At 41.2% G+C, this 22,745-nt stretch overlaps 2 protein-coding genes across 2 annotated transcripts; both read right to left on the bottom strand.

The window, feature by feature from the left end:
• Positions 1-13,023: 13,023 nt before the first annotated feature.
• On the bottom strand, positions 13,024-15,349 carry LOC116914589 (neutrophil antibiotic peptide NP-1). The gene is made up of 3 exons (XM_032918951.1): positions 15,293-15,349; positions 13,780-13,964; positions 13,024-13,262 (listed from the first exon to the last, which is right to left on the bottom strand). The coding sequence occupies exons 2-3, from the start codon at positions 13,949-13,951 to the stop codon at positions 13,150-13,152; spliced, it is 285 nt and encodes a 94-aa protein (XP_032774842.1). The 5' UTR covers positions 13,952-13,964; positions 15,293-15,349; the 3' UTR covers positions 13,024-13,149.
• A 4,831-nt stretch (positions 15,350-20,180) lies between these two features.
• Positions 20,181-21,257, bottom strand: LOC116914591 (defensin 5). The gene is made up of 2 exons (XM_032918952.1): positions 21,040-21,257; positions 20,181-20,399 (listed from the first exon to the last, which is right to left on the bottom strand). Exons 1-2 carry the CDS (start codon positions 21,209-21,211, stop codon positions 20,290-20,292), a joined length of 282 nt encoding a protein of 93 aa, XP_032774843.1. The 5' UTR covers positions 21,212-21,257; the 3' UTR covers positions 20,181-20,289.
• Positions 21,258-22,745: the final 1,488 nt, after the last annotated feature.

Genomic DNA, 22,745 nt, shown 5'->3' on the forward strand with positions numbered 1-22,745 from the left:
CTTTCTATCACTTGGGTAAGGTGACTTGTTCTGTCATGTTTACTAACAATGCCTAGGTACTGAATTCTCTTTGAAGATCCAGAGATTCATAAAATTCTACGCATACACTACTTGGAATTTCTGACATCTTTCTTTTGCTTGTCCTTCTGTGTGGGCGATTGTAATATAAATTAATTCCGAAGCCAGGACTCCATCTCAAAAGACTTGGAAACATGTAGCATCTGGTATGAAGGTACTAAAGAGTATACTGGAATGTCTTTGGTATTTCGTTTCACAGAGGAAGCCTAGGAGGGAGTCGAGTTAGTAATGTGTGGGAAATAGTTTGGGAAAGGGACAAGAAAGATAAGGGGATAAATTGTACAGCTGCTAGATGTCTTTTACAAAGCGTCTCTGTTCATTGTTTTAGTCCTAGAACAAAAAAGACATATGCTCCATAGAGACTTGACCAGTTAATATTTCAGATTCTGGATTTAGAAAACTGAGATGCAGGTCTCTGCTAGTGAAGCATCAAGTAGCTGATCAAATGTCCCTCTTAGGGCTACGTTCCAGTGACTAGAGATGCAGAATCTTGTTCTCTACTTAATTGACACAGATTTGAGAGGCAGGCATGGCATGGCTCTGGGGTAAAGAGGGAGTCATTTCTGCACACTCCCTAACCAGCTTGTCAAGACCTGCTGGCTGCTATTAAAATATGACCCGGAACAGTGACTTCATGCATGTGTTTTCTGTTTAGGGGGGTGGAAGTGTGTCTGAGAAATGTGCTTCATCCTTCATTTAGTTCTGGGGAATCCTTGGAATCCACAGATCCTGAGCAGATTAGCCCAAACAAGGCTGTATTTCAAGGTAAATGGGCCTTAGGAGCAGGCACAGTGGGTCTCAAGCCACAGTCCTCCTTTCAAGATGAAAACACAATTTAGCCATGTACTGTATGAGTCAGGCTTTAAAATAAGGGCTGTGTGTGTGTGTGTGTGTGTGTGTGTGTGTGTGTGTGTGTGTGTGTGTGTGTGTGTGTGTAAAAATACTCCCAGAGCCTGCATTGGAGAGCTTTCCCAAGAAATGGATCAATAATGCGCCAACTGAAACTTGGCACGCCTAGGCATGACCTAAGTGTTAGTGATCATTTCATTCATCATTATTAAGTTAGAGAATGGAATGGCAATCAGATCTACCAGAGAAGGGACACCCTAGCCAGAGCTATGCTTGCAGGACAAGCCACAAACCTTGGCAGCCCCTTCTCTCGAGCCCATTGCGTTCTAGTTCTGCATTCCTGAACCATGATCAGCCACCTGCAGAACTAATGAAGGTGGGTGATAATACCCTAGACCAGTGACTTCATGCGTATGAAGTCGCTGTTCCGAGTCACACTTTAATAGAAGCGAGCAGGTCCTGACAACCTCAACCTTCCTAATGCTGTGACCCTTTAATACAACCCCTCATGTTGTGTGGTGACCCCCAAGCATAAAAGTATTTCATTACTACGTCATAACTCTAACTTTGCTACTGTTATGAATTATAATGTAAATATCTGATACGCAGCATATTTGATATGTGACACCTCCAACAGGGGTCACAGCATAACGGGGGTCACAGCACACAGGTTGAGATCCACTGCCCTAGACACAGAGGTAGATGAAACTTAAATTTTTCTCCCTAGGGAAAGGGACAAGTATACTCTTTGTCAAAAGGGAGATATTTTGTGATCATAAAGTTAGAGGTCAATTGTTTGCTCAGTAACCTGCTTCTCGTTCTTTAGCAGAAAGCAAGCTTCCTTTGCCACACAGTTTCTACATTGTCCTTATTAGTTCTGATGGGTGAAATTTAGAATGAGACATTTTCTCCACAGTCAGCCCCATTACGGTGGGTATGTGCTTTGGAATCTGTGCCTGCATCTCTGCCTGCTGTCTGAGTGACATCAGGACGCTGTGCATGAGGAGTGTTCACTCACCAGATGGAAGGAACATGGATTCTGCACACTGGAATTCAGCACAACCAAAAAAGGAACCCTATTGTCTGTAGCCACACAGCTACCAAGGAGCTTAGTAGTTTGTTTCCTGTTGTGGAGATTGATTAATCTACGAGTAAAGTACTTTCTCCCATTTGTCCTTCTGAGAGGTCAAGATGACACAAGGACTCTGGCTACTAATGGCTTATCAGTGTACAAACTAAGAATAAATAATCTTTATTTTCTAAATGAGATTGAATAGGGAATAGTAATTAGGGGAAATTCAGAGAAGAACCCCAGCTTCTGAAATGGAGCCAACTTCTTCATGTGTTTGTAGAACCACCTCAGCCCAGATGGATACAGAGAGAAGACTTGGTCCCAGGGTGCTGACAGAAGCAAAGAAAATAGGTAAGGAAGAGCTATGAGTTCTAGGAGAGCTGCTGTCTTCTTGACGGAACAACTGTGTTGTCCACAGGATGAACTTTGTCAACTGTTTTCCACAGGAGGAACTCCGTCAACTGTCTTCTCTCCAGATGCTTTCGAAGTTGCTCTCCAAACAGTGCTTTTTCCAAGGTTCTTGGTTCCTGTGAAGGGATCTCTAGGGATGCCATGGTGGGCTGGATTGTCTTCCCCTAACTTCAAATGTTGAAGCCCTCACTCCCAAAGTGATGACACTGGAGGCGGAAACATTGACAGGTCATTAGGACTACTGGGTTCGGATAGCAGTGCACCATCATAAAGAAGTGTAGAAGACCTGGGTCTCTCTCCTTCACCAAGTGAAGATGTAAAGCAGTGTCAATCTAACGCCAGGAGGCAAGCCTCTTTATGGAGTCAACCTGGAAAGTTCCTTGATCTTGGACTTTCCATTCTCTAGTACTGTGAGAAATAAATCCTGTTTTGACACTCACTGTATGGTATGTTTTGTTACAGCAGCTCTCGCTGACTGCTAAAAACCCAAGTTGAAGGACAGAGTGGTTTGTGTGGGGTATCACAGGAGAGCCAGTTCAATGACCAGGGGTCATCCTTGGAAGCAATGACACCCAGTGCTGGGACGTGGGCCAAAGCTGACTTGTGAACTCTTTGCTTCTGACCCATAATGTGCGAGTTCATTATGACTAATTCCACAGCTGTTGAATTCATATCATGAGTCAGACATGACGCAAGCTCTTTAGAGGTCACCTGGTGGTACGGCATGGAGTTTAGTGTATTTAACAGCATTTATATTGTAAGATTTTATATTTTGAAAGAACTGTTTATGTTTATAATTTTAATGTTTGTTAAATTCCTCCCTTAAACTTAATAACATTATTGAGCCAATGAAGTAAAATTTATTTTTAATCCAATATAAAGAGAATAAGGCAAATCCATTGAGTGGTATGTCAAAAGTTGTCAAAAGTTTTTGAGCAGTGTCTAGGAGTCGCTTCGTTGCAATTGAGGAACGAAGCAGACAGAATGGTAATTCTCTGTTTAAAGTGGGTAAAGGTTCTTCCCAGGTAACCCTAGTGATTCAAGTTTCATTCCTGGTGCACACATAAAATGGGAGGGGAGAGCTGACCCCACAAAGCTGCCCTTTGACCTCCATGTGATTCCCTCTCCAATGCTTATAATAAATAAAATAAAAGTTAAAAATAACACCCCCCCAAAACAGCAGATATTGTTTTCCTTTCTCTTTGCTATATTTTCTTCTGATCATATTTATTGAAGTCTAATCTTGTGTTTATTGAATAGAATAATAAAATAAGGCTATTTATGTGCAATTAGATAAAACGTATAGCTTAGCAAACAAAGGGGCAGAGAGGGGAAATAGCGTCTTCCCGGAAGTAGTGAGCAACATTTCTCACAATAGAGCTGTAGAACAAAGGTGGGTGGCAGATGGGGCCTGATAGCCAGAAGGGTGCGGGAGTACGGCCAAGATAACTGGGTCTTTGAGACTTGAATCCCAGTGTTTTCTCTAAAACTATCTTGGCTTCAGTGGAGTCTGTACTGTTTGGATAAAACAGTTGGATAGTATAATAGAAAGGCCATTTCAGCTGACAAACAGCCCTAGCTCCCCAAGTCCTGAGAACATGCTAAGGTGATCTGCTGCCCTCTACTGGTCATCTGGAGCAGAATCCCAACCTCTAATCCCAGCTTCTAACGTTTCCTTCATCTCTTACTTTTCAAATTCACCCCTGTCCTTTCTGATTAATACAAACTCTGCACCCTCTTTATGCCTCTCTCTAATATCCAGGTACTCTTCAATACTCTTAGTGGCTCCTGCCTGGCAATCATTGAATTGCTGCATAATTTGACCCAGGTAAAATCTGGCCCAACTTTTCTTGATGGTTATGAAACATAACTAATATTCTTCCACCTATATCCACTTGACATCTACAACACTTCAGTAAACTTATGCAAACATTGCTCTCACCTTTGTCATTCCCCTAGCATGGTTCTCACATTCCCGATATCTACCCACTGTTTTATTCCACACTGAAGGCCAGAGGGACTTGCATATTTTCTTTCTATTTTCAATTAGATATTCAGTCTATCAGGGCAGTGTCCTGGGCTTCTGAGAAACAGGCATTCACTGAACTAAGCTCCTTCATTTCTCAACCTTTCTCTGCCTTGTTTCTCTCTCTCTCTCTTCTCTCTCTCTCTCTCTCTCTCTCTCTCTCTCTCTCTCTCTCCCCTTAACTCGTCTCCTTCTGATAAGAATGACGATATCACAACATTGAGCACGGCAGATCCAGGCAAGTTTCTCTATCATTCTATTTACTTTATCTTCCAACCTCAAATGGGAGGTGAGTGTCAAATAAAGAGAAGTGTGTTCACTTCACATGGGAAAATTAAAGTAATGGAGCATATCTCACAATAGAGGCAAGGGAGACCACTAAACCCCTGGCTAGCCAAGGCTTTGGAGACATTCTGACGGTTTCTTCTAGGGGTCTTCAGAACTGATACTTGGGGTTCTGTCCACAGTCAGTCTACAGTTCTCACAACTCACTGCCTCCCAAGAATCCCCTCCCATCTACGACCGACATTCTTGATACCCAAGGTTTCAAGGACCTAGGATTAGATGTGCATCAGCCAGGGCTCTATGGAGAAATAGAGCCAGTTCCTCTATTTAGGGGAATTAAGTCATTACATTTTGGGAGCATGGAAAGCGTAAAGTGTTAAATACACTAGGGTGGGAAGGTGGCAAACTGGAGACCCAGGGAAAGGTTGCAAAACATAAGTAAGAACTTTGGCTGAAAGGCACACATTGTCTGCTTGGGCCTGCGGATACTTGGTGGGGAGTTAAAAGCAAGATAATGCTGGTCATCTGTGCTTTCACTTTGTATCTGTCTCTTGTACTTTAAGCCAGGCTCCGTCTCCACTCTATACTCAGGCATGTTAATCATTTCTTGGATATCCACCTAAAGTGGGTATTCTTTCCCATTCAAGACTGAAGACACAAACCAAGAGTAAAGAATTTTACTGTCACATTTTTACAACCAGCCCCCCAAGACACATGGACGTCTCCAGTCACTGCCATAAGTCAGTGTCACCTTGGATTTGAGAAGCAGCAAGTCTTGTAGTCAGATCACCCCCACGATAAGGCTTCCCCTCACCCGATACAAGACCATTCACTCACTGAGGAGTATTGTCACCACAGGTAATGACTTGGCAATGACTTCTCCAGAGCAACCTTCCAGAATGACTACCCAGGGTCACAAAACAGTTACAGCCAAGCTCCTACAACATTCTCCTGTTTCCTTTCCAGCCTAGATCTACCTTTAGCTGCTCAGTATAAACACATTTGCTGGTCTTGACGTGCTTGGGTTTATACTCAGAACAATTATAGCTAGATCACATGACCCTTTAGTCTTTTCAGGAGCCTTCTTGCCAATTCCAGCAGTGGATATACTTACTAACTTGTAACCCACCAGCAATGCATAACACTTCCTCTTGCCATGCCACCAGCAGGTACAATAAGGGCAGTTTAAATATTTAATTGAATACAACAGCAGGCAATAATGTGTAATCTGAAGTAAACTCACTCCCATCCACTACACCTTGGAAGAATATGAAAACGCATTCCAAGTACAGTTCTGTGTTTTGCAGAAACTGAGATCACAAGGCTCTTGCTTTCTTGGAGTTTTCTTACAAGCACTCCTCACTGGACTCCACTCCTGGACCGCGTTCCAACAGTTAAGACCTTATTCTTGTCTGTTCATTCTCTTTAGACTTAACTCCCAAGCCAAGACTGATGAACAGCCAGGAATTCCAGCCAAGGTTTAGTCTCCATTGAGACCAAGCACTTGCTAGCACCTTCCTCAGAAGCTCTGCTCTTTAAGCACTGATCTAGTGCCCATGCTGTAATGGCACTTCGTAGCCAGATGGTGGCACTGTTGTCCAGAAATCCTTAGCTTGCTTCTCACGGGCTGAAAACGGAAGAAAATGGTCTCTGGAGAGTAGGTTGAGCATCAGTTTATGCTTTTCTGTGCCCAAAATATTGACATAGTCCCAAGTAAATGTGAAAAAAGAAACATATAAACTAACAAGTCGACTAAGCAGTAGCGAAACTGTGAGTTCACAAAAATCAAGCATTGATCTTTGTCATCAGTTCATGGAGCTGCCGATCAAGGGTGGATATCCTGCCCCACACCCTGCCCCTGCCCCTACCAGCTGCTAGTTAGCATACCTAATTCCTATGGCTGCTGTGCTGTAGGTTTTGGATAACACAGGCACAGAACTTCACAGTGTTCTCATTGAAAGTATTTATCGACCCCTCAAAGTTGTATGTGTATTGATAGCAAAAAAAAAAAAAAAAAAAAAAAAAACCAAAAAAAACCCCACCACCACCAACAACAACAAAAACAAAAACAAAAACAAAAACAAAAACATAGTAATCCATGTCTTTGCATAGTTGACATGCATAAAAGAACATTTTTATGAGGCCATATACCTGTTGTGTGCTAGAAATAACACCAGAATATACACCCTTCAAAGAGTTCATGACATTGGAAATTTCAGACTGAACCTTCATAACAAATGTTAAGATTTCTAGTCATTTTTACTATGACGTTTTGAATGGTGGAAGGAAGCCGAGTTGTTTACTCTGTAAGGTCTGAAATTAGGAAGCAGGCCACAGTAACGATAACCTCCCATTATGATGGGAAAATGGGGATCAAGTCACAGGAGAAGGCAGGGTGCGAGCCAGCACCTCTATGAAGTAAAGGCAACCAAGGGAAAGAACTGGGTTCATTCCACCTCTTTTCCCCTCAGATGAAGACGGGGCCTGAGAGACTGCACTGAACAGTTGCTTTTGGTCTGTGGTAGGAAGAGTAGCCACAAGTAAAACTACAACACATTTAGCACTTTTGTGGGAGGCAGCGTCACGGGCAAAAACCGGACAATTATGGACTTTGCAGAGTTTGTCATAAGAACTCTGTGATTTGGAGGGTTTCCTAGAGCCTTGGTGTCTTAGGGTTTAACTGCTGTGAACAGACACCATGACCAAGGCAACTCTTATGAAGAACAACATTTAGTTGGGGCTGGCTTACAGGTTCAGAGGTTATCATCAAGGCGGGAACATAGAAGCATCCAGGAAGGCGTGGTAGAGGAGGAGATCAGAGTTCTACGTCTCCTTCTGAAGGCTGCTAGCAAAACACTGGCTTCCAGGCAGCTAGGATGAGAATCTTAAAGTCAAAACCCACAGTGACACACCTACTCCAACGAGGCCACATCTACTTTGACAGTGTCACACCTTCTAATAGTGTCACTCCCTGGGCCAAGCATATATATATAAATCATCATACTTGGTCAACCAATAGATGTTCATTTTTTTCACATTGGTACTATTTTAAATGTTAATTTGTTATTTGGACAACTTTGCCTATGTATTGCCTTAACTGGTGAACTGGTGGCAGTAGGCATTAAGTGGCTTATAGATCCTTCCTACCAAAATCCCAACCACAGGGTGGAAGAACTGATTCATATATGACTAAGACTTGCTAACACTCTGTCCTCTGGTAACCCTGCTATGATTCTGAAGCCCAAGATGGGGCAGATCTGGAACAACTGTATTGTCTTCCTCAGCCTGAGGTAATTTCACTCAGGGGAATGCTGAGGACAGCATACCATGACAGAGACAGCCTGCAGCAGGTGGGAACAGAGACATCTCAGAAGCCCTCAGCAGCTCTTTGTTAAAGAGGATGGCATCAGGGAACCTGAGAAGCAGCAGACACATCCTTCCAGGGGACCTGCCATTAGAAATATGGGACTGCTCATAGCAGAGCTGGATAGAGACATCAAAGTAGCCCACAGCAACTCTTTGTAAAAAAAAAAAAAAAAAGTTGTTCCCATGTCTAACCTTAGCCCTGGACAATGGATGTATAGATTTCATTTGTGCATGACTACTTTTCTGTTGGCCTTGGTGTGCATAATTATTCTATTGCATCTGACTTTCCAATTTCTTTCTCCTTCTGCTCTTGTGAATTCTGTGATGGAAGATATTCCTTGATGTAATGATTCCTAAACAATTAAAAATTAAAGCATGGGGCAAAAACACAGTCTTAATGGCCCAGGTGCTTGCTGTGCCATCTCATCTTAGAAACAATGTAATAACTGCATAATGGTAGTTCCAGATTGATGTTTGACTTACAAAGAAACTTTGAAGAAATTAAGGTTAGAAATTAATTAGAAAATGGAGCAGAGCCAATATTGAGACCCCAAGAAGGGAAAAAAATCTATTGAAGTTATGAAACACATAACTTCACAACATTTGCACAACATTTGAGAGTGATTCCTGGATAAGCAAGTATAGAATGCATAAAATTATATAGTAGTAAAACTAGGTCAAAACACTGGGACTCTTAGGAGAGTCATTGTGCGCAATATAAAGAAGCAGAACTTTAGAAGTTGTTTCTCAAAGGCCTCTGCTCACATTCCTGCAGAGTCAAAATATTTTCAAACTCTGTAGCCATTCCTAGAGGTGTTTTTTACATTAAGGAGATTTATATTAAGGAAGTGTATGATATATTTTGAGGATTGCTGGATGTTCCTGATGCATTCTAAAAGCAATAGATTATGCTGAGAGCAATTTACGTGACTGTTGATAACTATTTAAGCAGCTGGGAATCAAGGAAGCTCATTGTTTACTTATTCATTGCTCAGGAAGTAGCCATAGTCAGCCATCAAATGGATGCAGCATATGATATAAGTAGAAATCCCAGAGCAGAGGAACTCCAAAGGGTTCAGGGAGAATGAGGGAACTGTGTGTGTGGCCCGTCCATATTTCCATGTCCTTCCCTTCCCCTTACACATATGCAAAGACTAGAATCTAACCCTAATTCAAAGAGCTCATTTTTCTGTGATCCACCTTTAAATGACCATTGACAAGATAAGCATCTCTCCTGATTCCTAAGTTAGTAGGCTCCTTCATTCCAGAAGGGCCTTGAAGATGACACTTAGTCCTGAGGGCCATATTCCTCTGATCTGTCTTTCTCTCTTCACCCCATCTTTACACTCACAGCCAAGCTGGTTCAATAGCCAATCACCTAGGAGCATGTACTGAAACGCAATCTGTTGAGACCCAGGCCTGTCTGTAAGTTTTTCTCAGCTGCTGTGGTGTATTCCCATATTAAAAGGTCTTTCTGCATGAGACTCTGACCAAGAGTCCAGAGTGTTCCAGTAAAGGAGGGGAAGCAGGGCCAGATGGATTTAGTGGAGAATTCTATCAGACCTTCATAGAAAACCTAATAACAATACTGTCCAAACTATTCCACAAAATAGAAACAGACAGAGCACTACCCAATTCCTTCTATGAAGCCACTCTTACATTTGTACCTAAACCACACTAAGACCCAACAAAAAAAGAGAATTTCAGACCAATTTCCCTTTTGAATATCAAGGGGAAAATGCTCAATAAAAATTCTCAAAAACAGAATCCAAGAATACATCAAAATGATTATCCATCATGATCAAGTAAGATTCACCCCAGGGATACAGGGATGATTTAATATGGAAAATCATCAATGTAATGCACTATATAAACACACTCAAAGAAAAAAAAAACACATGATCATCTCATGAGATGCTGAGAAAACATTTGACAAAATTCAACACCCCTTCATGGTAAAAGTCCTGGAAAAATAGGAATTCAAGGCCCATACCTAAACATAGTAAAAGCAATATACAGAAAACCAGTAACCAACCATTTATTGAACTAAATGGAGAGAAACTTGAAGCAATCCCACTAAAATCAGGGAATAGACAAGACTGCCCACTCTCTCCCTCCTTATTCAATATAGTACTCAAAGTCATAGACAGAGCAATCAGACAACAAAAGGTCAAAGGTATACAAATTAGAAAGGAAGAAGTCAAAATACCACTATTTGCAGGTGATATGATAGTATACTTAATTGACCCCAAAAAATTCCACCAGAGAACTCCTAAACCTGATAAACAACTTCAGCAAAGTGGCTGGGTATAAAATTAACTCAAACAATTCAGTAGCCTTCCTATATTCAAAGGATAAGCCAGCTGAAAAAGAAATTAGGGAAATGACACCCTTCAAAATATTCACAAACAATATAAAATACCTCTGTGTCTCTAGCCAAGCAAGTGAAAGATCTGTATGACAAGAACTTCAAGTCTCTGAAGAAAGAAACTGAAGAAGATCTCAGAAGATGGAAAGATCTCCCATGCTCATGGATTAACAGGATTAATATTGTAAAAATGGCCATCTTTCCAAAAACAATCTACAGATTCAATGAAATCCTCATCAAAATCCCACTCCAATTATTTATAGAGATAGAAAGAACAATTTGCAAATTCATTTGGAATAGCAGCAAAAAAAAAAAAAGGATAGTGAAAACTGTCCTCCACAAAGAAATTGTGAGGAAACCACCATCCCTGACCTCAAGCTGTATTACACAGCAATAGTGATAAAACTGTATGGTATTGGTACAGGGACAGGCAGGTAGATCAATGGAATTGAATTGATGACCCAGAAATGTACCCACACACCTGTGGTCACTTGATCTTTGACAAAAGAGCTAAAATAATCCAGTAAAAAAAAAAAGATAGCATTTTCAACAAATGGTGCTGGTTCAACTTGAGGTCAGCATGTAGAAAAATGCAAATCGATCATTCTTATCACCCTGTACAAAGTTCAAGTCCAAGTGGATCAAGGACCTCCACATAAAACCAGATACACTGAAACTAATAGAAAAAAAAGTGGGGAAAAGCTTTGAACACAAGGACAATGGGGAAATTTTCCTGAATAGAACACGAATAGCTTATGCTCTCAGATCAAGATTTGAAAAATGTGACTTCATAAAATTGTAAAGCTTCTGTAAAACAAAGAACACTATCATTAGGACAAAATGGCAACCAACAGATTGGGAAAAGATCTTTACCAATCCTACATCTAATAGAGGGCTAATATCTGATATATACAAAGAACTCAAGAAGTTAGACTCCAAACAGTCAAATAACCCTATTTAAAAATGGGGTACAGAGCTAAACAATGAATTCTAGGCTGCAGAATATTGAATGGCTGAGAAGTACCTAAAGAAACGTTTAACATCCTTAGGCATCAGGAAAATGTAAATCCAAGCAACCCTGGGATTTCACCTCATACCAGTCAGAATGGCTAAGATAAAAAACTCAGGTGACAGCACATGCTGGCAAGTATGTGGAGAAAGAGGAACACTCTTTCACTGTTGGTGGGATTGCAAACTGGTACAACCACTCTGGAATTCAGTCTGGAGTTTCCTCAGAAAATTGGACATAGTACTACCTGAGGAACCTGCTATTCTACTCCTGGTCATATATCTAAAAGATGCTCCAACATATAAGAAGGACATATGCTCCACTATATTCATAGCAGCCTTAATTATAATAGCCAGAAGCTGGAAAGAACCCAGATGATCCTCAACAGAGGAATAGATACAGAAAATGTGGTACATCTACACAATGGAATACTACTCATCTATTAAAAATAATGACTTCATGAAATTCATAGGCAAATGAATTGAAGTAGAAAATATCATTCTGAGTGAAGTATCCAAAACAGAAAAATCTACACATGGTATGCACTCACTGATAAGTGGATATTAGTCCAAAAGCTGGAATTACAGAAGATAAAATTCACAGACCACATGAAGCTCAAGAAGAAGGATGACCAACGTGCAGATGCTTCAGTCTTACTTAGAAGAGGGAACAAAAATATTCATAGGACGAAATATGGAGACACACTTTGGAGCAGAGACTGAAGGAAAGGCCATCCAGAGACTGCCCCACCTGGGGATCCAGCCCATATATAGTCACCAAACACAGATAATATTGCTGATGCCAAGAAGTGCAAGCTGACAGACCCTGATATAGCTGTCTCTTGAAAATCTCTGCCAGAGCATGACAAATGCAGGGGTAGAAGCTCGCAGCCAACTATTGAACTGAGAAGGGGTCCCTAATGGAGGAGTTAGAGAAAGAATTGAAGGAGCTCAAGGGGTTTGCAACCCAATTGGAAGAACAATAGCCACCAATCAGAGCTTCCAGGGACTAAAACCCTCCCCAAAGAGTACACATGGAGGAATAGATCCATGGCTCCAGCTGCATATGTAGCAGAGGATGGTATTGTTGGGCATCAATGGGAGAAGAAGCCCTTGGTCCTGCCACAGCTTGATGTCCCAGTGTAGGGGAATGTCAGGGCAGGGAGGCAGGAAGGGGTGGGTAATGCACTACCCTAATAGACACAGGAGGGGGGGATGGGATAAGGGGTTTATGGATGGAAAACCTGGAAGGAGATGACATTTGAAATGTCAAAACAATCCAATATAAAGAAGAGTTAGGTAATTGTAAAGGTAATGTAAAAGTGAAGATATCCATGTTGTCTCCCTCCCACATGACCAATGGCTTTGAGAGTGGCTCTGATCTAAATGGGACAGAGTTGTGAAATGAGAGATTAGCATTGACCTTTTTTATTATCCATTGGGAGGCCGTGCGATAACCTTGACACTGCTAGAGAACAAGGCCAAAATTTCTTTCTATCATTCTGCTACTTGGTTCTCAGAGTCTTGCTTGGAGACAATAATCAAGCACACACACACAGAACTTGCTGTAAGAACTTTATTTGAGTGTAAAGGAAGAGGAAACTCAAGGACATAACATCTGACAAATAGCAGTCTCGTTCAAGATCTCAGATCATATGACAAATGGATTCTTCTTGGTCTGAGTGCTCAGCGGCAGCACAGTCTGTAGATGCGGCCACGGTAACCACAGGCCCCAGAGAGCCGTTCTCTAAAACCACAGCGTGTGCGTCTGCAATAGCAGGTCACGCCTGCCTTCACATCTGGGGAAACAGCCATCATAGGAAGTACTTAGTGCCTGAGTCAGCAGGGAGGAAGAATCTTGGGTAATATATGTGCTGGGTGAAGTGTGCTTTCTACCTTGATCATTAGTGACAGCAGCATGAGCAATCATGATCAATATGAATGAATATACATGGTAAGCACAAAACTAAAGGCTAATCCCTATTTGTCTTAACTTTGTTCCCATTTTTTGTGTTCCTGCCATTACATAAACATCTAAACACACATCTCCAATATCTAAAATATAATATTTACAGTAAAATAGACCAAGTCTAGATATTTAGATCTAGAAGATAAAACTAGTCACTAAGTCACTTTATTTATTAAACCCTATGATATAAGCAAATAAATCTTTGCAGAAAGAAATTGATCTATTTGGCTCTTGCTGTTCTTTGAGGAAAATAAAGAAGTAACATAGTCAACTGGGTTACCCAAATTCAGAGCTTATCTCTATGCCTTCTCTCTACTCCATGTGTCTAGCATGATGATGTCTCTCACCTGCATCTTGGAGAGCAGTGCCTTTATCCCCTCCAAAGGATATGGAAATATCCTGGTCCTCCATGACCAGCTGCTCCTGGTCTGGAGCCACCTTAGCTCTTTGTTGGGGAGATTCTGCCTGGGTGTGGAGGGCCAGCAGGAGAAGGGCGGTGAGCAGAGTGAGCGTCCTCATGGCTGTGGGTCTCCTAAGGGATGAAAAAAAAAAAACATCAGGAACAGTGTGTGTGTGTGTGTGTGTGTGTGTGTGTGTGTGTGTGTGTCTGTATGTGTATGTCTATGTGTGTGTGTGTGTATGTGTCTGTGTGTGTGTCATGTCTGTGTCTGTGTATATCTGTCTGTCTGTATATATGAGGGTGGACACATGTGTAGGGAAAGATCTGAGACAGACCCTGCAGTTACAAAGAGTCTACATTGATAAGGAGAGGGATTTGTCCTCAAGGTCTTCTTGATATTTTTGTTCCCACAGCTTCCTTCATGACAAGCCTTGGTCCATGCGTTTGGTGGCTGTCTTTGGTTTACTGGTAAGCATGAGTAGGATCCTTATGGCACTACACTACTATTGTTGGGTTACCGCTTGGATTGTTTACTTACACTTGAATAAGTGCTTACATTTTTAATGTTAAAAAAGAATACAAGAAACAACACTTTCATGCCTTAATTCTAAGGAACAATGCCTCTCGCTCTCTGAAGATGAATCTGTAACTGGTGTCCAAAGTTGTTGACTCTGGGTTCACACCTGAATCCTGATGATGTAGAGAGTTGATGCTTGTTGACCACAATGACCTTATCAAACTATGGATGAAATGAGCTGCTATGGCTCTCGACAAAGCATTGATCCAGGAAGCATGAGTGTTTATTCTTTCTACTTCTATGCAAGTATGAATGGCAATTAAGACAATAAGTACTGAAGCATACAGCACAATTATTTCATGCACAATTGGAACTTTAGCTGAAGTAAAATGACTCAAAGACCTGAACATAAGAGGCAAAAGCATAAAACTACTAGAAGAAAATTCAGAACTGGGTCTGGGCAGTGATTTCTTTCATGACACTACAGGTGCCGGGAACAAGGCAGGTGTGCAAGAGGGATTGAGGGATTGCACTGGGCTGTGCAGCTTCTGCATAAAAGAGGAAATAAGCATTGGAGTGAGGCGACAAGCTAGAACATGGTGGAAAAGGTTAGCAAAGAAACTAATACCCAAATATATAGAAACCATGTGCAACTCAGTAGGCAAAACCAAGCAACACCGAGGGATATTTCTTAAAGTAGAAAGATATTTTAAAGACTATATTATTGATGCTACTTGAATGACAAGGAAGACATTTGTATTTTGACAAAAGTTGTCAAAACCAGTAAATACTGTCCTTCGCAGATACCAGAAGCCTAGATAGAAGAACCCTGGAAGGGTGTCTGATGATGTGGGCTCCTCCAGTGCAGTCTTGCCTTTAGGGAGTCCCTTGCAGCTAGGCTTCAATGACATATCCATACTTTGAAATTATTTTCATTACTTACAGATCTTTGGGGGTAATCACGGAGAGCAGAGCAAGAGAGACAGCACTCTTCTGTCCAGACCTGGGGATACAAGAGCACCTTAAACATCTCAGAACAGACGTCCCCTATTTAAGGGTCACTTGTGATGTCTTAATTTTTTGTGGTTAATTTCTATTGGATACCTCAAACACCTGTGGTGCAAGGAGAGTTAAGCAATTTGGAAAAGCTGTGGGCAAAGCAGGGCTTCCCAGTAGGACTTCTTATTTATCTTGTGTAGGACTAGATAACACCCATTTGCACATCGCTGCTCACTCCAGGGTGCTTGTGTTGCATAGCTGTGTGACTGAGGCTTGATCAGTGGTGTCAGAAAATATGAAAGAGAGCACAAGAAATGTGTGGCCTATAGACGAAGCTTATGCTTTGTGGAGATGACTAGAATACATATTCAATGTACATATAAAGAAGCATTTGAAAAGTAGTTCTCAGTGAACCTCTCCGGGACCTAAGATATAAGTGTTAGAACTAGTTAAGTCATTCAGCAGAGTGAGAACATTGCTGTATGATGAGATTGTACATTAGTTCTGCTGCGAGACTATGCAGGTTCTAATGGAGTCTCCCATGTGTTTGTAATATATATATGTACATACATATGCATATATACATATATGTACATATATGTTCATATATACATAATCATTGTCTGAAAGAAAAGCATGCAACCTTTCTTGGCCACTAATAAGACTAAACAGTTCTCTAGAGTCACATGGGCAAAACATGCATGCCCTTGTTCCTTGAGACATATTGTCTTCTGAATGTTCCACTGGCTGGACAGATAGCAGAGAGATTGGGACTAGCTAGTCTTACCAAGTGGTGCGTGATCAGAAGCATTATGCATAAACCAGTACTGGCCATGTAGAAAGACAATGTTAGACCCAGCATGATCAACATTGACATTCCATGCAGGAGGTGCACTGACTTTCCACCATACAGTCCTTAAGAGGAAAAACTGTGCTCTGAGATGACTTCAAATCCTTTGACACTGTGTCAGAATGCAGACTTGTTCCAGCTCCTCTTGAGCATAAACTTGATAATTTCTTGACCAGTAGCAAAATCTCACACTTGTCAACATGCTGTGTTTGTCTCCAAGATTTAAAGTGTTAATATTTCATTTTCTCTTTACTAGATGAATGCTCAAGTTTTACTAAAATTTATGTATGGAAATCATACTCCCAAAGGTCATGACAGTGACAAGTGGAGTCTTCTGACAGGGGATTGGGATCAAAGGGCAGAGCCCTCAGAGATAGGATGTTTCTCCTAGAAAAGAGGCTCAGGGAACAACCTTGTTTCTTTTACCAGGTGCTGACATTTTCTGAAAATGTCATTTAAAAACCAGGAAATGGGCTATCACCACAGAGTAAATCTTTTGACATTTTTATCTGAGACTTCAAAGTCCCCAAAACTGTAGGATTTGGTATCATCTGCTGTATATAATATGATTATATGACTTGGTATGTGTTGTCCTGTTACATAAGGCAAAATGGCCCAAAGCAGATATTCACACTGGAACCCATCTACCATACTTTGTGGAACTCTGAATCTTGGTGGAACCACATGGAAAGAACTGAGGTCTCTTACAGTGGTAGACCAGAACTATTTATGGGTGGTTTTCTTGGGAAAATGTTTTGGTTCATAATGTTTACAGATATCCATCATCAAGACCCACTCTGCTTCACACAGGTTAGTGACGATCATGATGGGTGGTTGTACGCTGCACACCTGGTCTCAGTTCACAGCCCATCTTATTCTTTCTCCTGACACCAGTACCTGCCTGTCAACCATGCTGGAGAGTGCTTCTGCACAAAACTCTTCAAATCCTAGAGAACCACTCATCTCTGAGCCCATGGCACTGACCAATGTCCAAATGATAAATATGAGGTAGAACCCATGTGTGCGTGTTGTTTGAAATTCACTTCTTCTTGTTATGATGTCTTACACAGCAGTAGGAGAGCAGAGCACGTTCATCAACACACACAGTGAGAGAAGGTGGGACTTGCGATGATCACTTTGAATATCAACCTTTGCTTTGTCAATGCATTAATGAAGTTGTATTTCATCTTTTCACTTAGTATCTAAAGAATGACCCAGAGAGAACATCCTGTAAGTGGCATCAGGTCTTTTATTATTTGAGATGTTTTGATGAACCATTCTTATTCACTGCCTATCCAGATTTCTGCAGTGAGGATGCAGGATTAGTGTGCCACCCAACTGGGGATCGGGTCTTTGTCCTTAGGGAGGGATTTAGTGGGGTGGGCTTTATAGCTTCAGTGATTGCTACAACATGAGAAAAACTAGCAAGTGAATTTATGCTTGAGAGATAACTTTGTGTATTTAGCTCTGTACATTATGCATTATTGCCAAGAGATATTCCTCAGTAGTTGAGTAGCTAAACAGAATGTGGGATACATACATTCTCTCTCTCTCTCTCTCTCTCTCTGTCTGTGTGTGTGTGTGTGTGTGTGTGTGTGTGTGTGTGTGTGTTTGTGTTTGTACATAGTGGAACACTACTGAACCTTAAAAAGATAAAATTTTCATCTTGGAAGCCATAGGCATAATGTAGGCCTGGTTCATTGAAATGTCAACACTTTTTAAGATTACAGTACCTTCCTAACAAGACTTTAGAAGTGTGTAAATCTGAAGCTCAAAGTGGTAGTGTTTCTTAACATACAGGGAATGCCTTTCTGAGTGAGTGAAGTCTATATGAAGGCAGAGATTGTACTGGAGGATGCTTACGGTGAAATATCCAGACACTCAAAGTGAAGGACAACATGTTTTTACATATCCAACATAAACAGTAATGAAATGGCAGGTGATAACAGAATACATGCTACTAGAGGCTTGCAAGGTCAAGGGATATGAGAGGAGGTTGATCAATAGGCATAGAATTACATTTAGGTAGGTGCAATGAGTTCTGGTGGACTATTACCCAACAACATGGTTGTGAATAATAACGGATTTTTGTATTTCAAAACAGTAGAGTAGAATTTTGGGTTTCACCATAACAAAATTATGAATACCTGAGGTAATAGATATGCTAATTCCCCAACTTAATCATTTCAAAATGTGCTCATACACGAATGAACACTTACGATTATGCACCTAGAATTTTTACCACTAGAATAGGTCAGCTTAAAAAGAATGAACTCTTGCATTTTACAAGAAAATTTTACCCTAAACTGCAAAAGGGGGAAGGAAGAATACATGAGCTTATTGCATCCAGGGTGAAGAATTTGCAAAGGGGAGAGGTGTTGGAATAATCTCTCTGGAGACAAAAAGAGACTTTAACTCTGTGAACTAGTGGAGAGGCCTTTGGAAAACGTTAGTAGGGGGTTTGATCAATGTGATTGTGTCATGTGTTTGCTGATTGACATTTTCTGGAGTTATTCTATTCCAGAGTGTTCCTAGAAACTGAGAACTTGTGCCTTTACATAATTACATTTCAGAAGGATGAACACATAATTGGCTTAAATTATCAAATTTATTTTGCCCAGGACACAAGTGACTTATTTGAAGACAGAACAGTTTTCTTTTGTTTTTTTCTTTTTTCTTTTTTTTTTTTCAGAGCTGGGGACTGAACCCAGGGCCTTGCGCTTGCTAGGCAAGCGCTCTACCACTGAGCCAAATCCCCAACCGACAGAACAGTTTTGAGGGAATTTTGTAATAATAATTTGCCCATCATGTTTGCAATCCACTAATCAGTATTCTGTAACATTTGAAGCTGAAAGGGTTATACTGGATAGAGTTAGACTTTCCTTACTGGCTCATTCTGAGGAGTTGGTATCTGTCATAATTGCTATAACAACTACCATGTAAGATGCTTCTAGCATCGTTTCTTCCTCACAGTGTGATGGGCATATTCAATTCTAACTGCATGGTCCCATCCATATTGAGTGAATGCCCCATTCACAAGAATGTCTGCTGGGAGCCCACACCATCTGTGCAACTAGAAGCTGCAATCTACAAGGTCACCACCACTGCTGTCCTTTCATCCATACATGGTTTTCCCTTAAGAAGTTTGTGATGATTTAGAGTCTGAGTCTTAGCACCCTGTAGCGTTACCAGAGAATCAGGCTGTAAGGAGAACTGTCTGACTTCCTATTTATCCTGGTTATCTCTTCCAAGCTGCATTCAGCTCTCCAAAGCTATAAGGGAACTCAGTGAAGTGTACCTTGTAGAGCACACTGCAGTCATAAGATGTGCCCACTTTTTGTATATGAAGATTACTGTATAGAAAATATATTTTGTCTCATATGACTGTAGACACTGCAGATAATGTGGACATCATAGTGTTCTCTGCTTCTCATGCTACCCATTATGTCTCTGACTAACTTTCTCTAATATTGCTAAAAGTTGTCTCCATAGTCAAAATTAACCCACAACTTGGAAGGCATAGGGATAACGCATGCCTGGTTTATTGAAATTTCACAGTTTTTAAGAATACAGTACCTCCCTAACGAGATTTTATTTTTGGTTGTGAGTCTAGTCTTTAATGGCTGAGCCATCTCTCCAGCCCCCTAACAGATTTTAGAAGTGTATAAATCTGAAGCCCAAAGTGGTAGTTTTTCTTAACATACAGACAATGCCTTTTTAAGTGAGTCAAGTCTACAGGAAGACAGAGTCAAGTTAGAAGAGGCATATGGCAGGATTGTGAGAATTCTGAACTTTCTTTGCATTTTGTGTCTGAACCCAGAGTCATCCTTAAATTGCTAGTATTTGGAGTCAGTATTTTGCAAGTAAAAACTAAATTATTCATCAACTGCAAAGGTTTCCTTGAAGGTTCTGATACTTTATATCCAGAGTCTTGACTGAGCCTTGTAGCAAACATCGAAAGAATGCAAACACACAGGAAGCATAGTGCAAGCGATTTATTGAAGATAAAGAAGCTCAAGCAGAGTAGTCATCAACATCAGCATTGGTGGCCTCAGAACTCATAGTAGCTTTGCTCTCTCTGATCTCTGTGCTCAGCGGCAACAGAGTATGAGGCTTCCGAATCTCTTGTTGCAGGTCCCCATAATGCCTTCTCCCCATCTGCAGGATTTTGCTCGACAGAAGCAGTCCAGACCTCTTAAGACTGGAGACACAAAATGAATCAGGCATTAAGTTTCTAGGTTGGCACACAAAATAGTATGTGATTGTATGACGATGTGTGACACAGCATGAATGTGCAGTGTGGGCCACATTACAGCCATCAGCATGGTCATCTCAACAAATAATGTACTTCAGGAGGGGTCGGCCATGCACTCGGGAGCCATTCTGATGTTTCTTTTATTTCTGCATTTCTTTTGTCACCATACAGAAAGTTGGGTGTACTCTTAAGTTGATTAAAAGATTCTTTAAAGAAAGAAAAATTTCTCCTAATACCTAAGGCTACTCCTTCTGTTCTCTAAGCATCTACTCAGTAAATTGGATTACTCTGTATTCTGGTGACCTTCTCGTGTGTGTGTGTGTGTGTGTGTGTGTGTGTGTGTGTGTGTGTGTGTGTGTGTGGTGTGTGTGTGTGTGTGTGTGTGTGTTTACAGTAAAAGCCTTATGAGGAAAAAAAATTCAATTTGAGTTACTTCACTCTCACAGTTACAGCTATGAATAAGAAATAAAAGGGAGTAAAATAGTTACCAAGGAAGCCACATTAGTCTCCATAGGATTCTGGAGGTCATCATCAATCCTCCCTCAGGAGACTCCAAGCCTCCATCATCCTGGGCATCAGCACTCACCTGCATCTTGAAAAGCAGGGTCTCCTTGGCCTTCAACAGAGACAGACACAACCTCGTCCTCTTTCCCTGGCTGCTCATCAGTTTTAGTCCCTTCATCTGTTTTTGGGGTAGGTTCAGCTTGGACCTGGAAGGCCAGCAGGACAAGGGCAGAAAGGAGGACAAGTGTCTTCATGGCTGGAAGTCACCTGGAGGACTGGTGAGCTGGAGACCAGTGTGTGGAGAGAGGAGGCAGCCTGCATTTATAGGTCAGAGAAAGGCCCCACACTTAGAGAAGGCGCTCACTGATGGCCACTGCTCCCAGCTGTTGTCCTCAGGATCCCTTTGATGTTCCTCTGTCCTCAAGGATTCCTTCCTGATGTTGCTCTGTGTTCAATGACACCCCTCCCCCACACAAACACCCACTGATAATGATGAAGAGGCTTTGCTGTCCTCCCCTGTTTCCCATCTGCTTGAGTATTTACCTCTCAGTGGTCAGGAAAGAAAATAGCTGGGCGCTGCCTAATTTAATGAGCGCATGGAACAAAGGGTTTTTTGTGCTTTAAACTGGGGGCCTGCTCTTCTCAGAAAGTGTGGACCCTGGAACAGATATGAATTCAGGTGGACCAGTATTATCAATCACCCTCATGAAGGAAGACCTATGAATCTTCTCCTTTGGGCCTAAGAATGTAAAATTGCCTTATCGTGTATCTAGTGAATTGACGTTTTCAGAGTGAAGCTAGAGTGGGTTGCTCTGAAGAAGCCATTGTGACAGAATACATCACACTTGGGAACCATCCAGTGCTGTGCTGTGGCTCTTGTATGAGATCATGAACTTTTTATTTTTAGGTGACATGAATTAAGGAACAATTATTCTTCGTATTTGCTATCTCTGAGTCTATTTAAAAAAATTGAAGTCCTCTTCAATTGGTAGAATTTTGTGATTTTTGCACTTTTCTAACAAGTAGGAAAACACCGGTGTGCATCATTATATGGAGCTTGAAAGCAGCAGTAATTTTGCAGTAAACATGCAAAGTGTACTTGTGACAGTTGGTTATGCTGCTTCCATGAAGCAATATGACAAATATCCTTGATACCTCAAGCATCTTTACTAGATGTCACTCACTATTAATTCCTTTATTCAATGTCTTACGCTCTCTGTGAACCTTAAAGCCTAACCAACGCTTGTCCTGCCATTGTGGGAATAGTCCCACAGTTCACTTGACTCTGAGCCTATCTACAGGGTGATACATGCTGCTCATTCTGTCTACCAAGAATGAAGAAAAGTCAAAATAACTGCTCACCTTGAGACCTGGAAGTTACGTGGCATTTACCCATGGTACTGTGAGGCTTTGGAATGCTAGTGTCTGATTCTTAATGAAACTATCTTAAACAAAACCCCTGGTCCACAATCTTCTCTTATTTCTGTCCCTAATTTAGATGGACACAATCACAAATGCATCTCTCACATGATAAGTTCATATATTCTTCTGAGGCAGTCTCATTCAGAGAATGAGAAGGAAGAGCAATGAGTTCATGTAATGAGAAATACAGTAAAAATCAGAGAATGGCTACTGAAGAGATAAAATATCAAAACAACAACAACAACCACAACAGCAACAGCAACAACAACAGCAACAAATTGTGCACAAAGAAAGCCAGTTAATAACTGAAATGAAACAAGCAAGAGCCAAGAGGGCTTACTGGGGGAGATGCTGCCACCATTCCTG

The sequence above is a fragment of the Rattus rattus genome, chromosome 13, assembly GCF_011064425.1.
Source record: "Rattus rattus isolate New Zealand chromosome 13, Rrattus_CSIRO_v1, whole genome shotgun sequence".
Taxonomy (NCBI): Eukaryota; Metazoa; Chordata; class Mammalia; order Rodentia; family Muridae; genus Rattus; species Rattus rattus.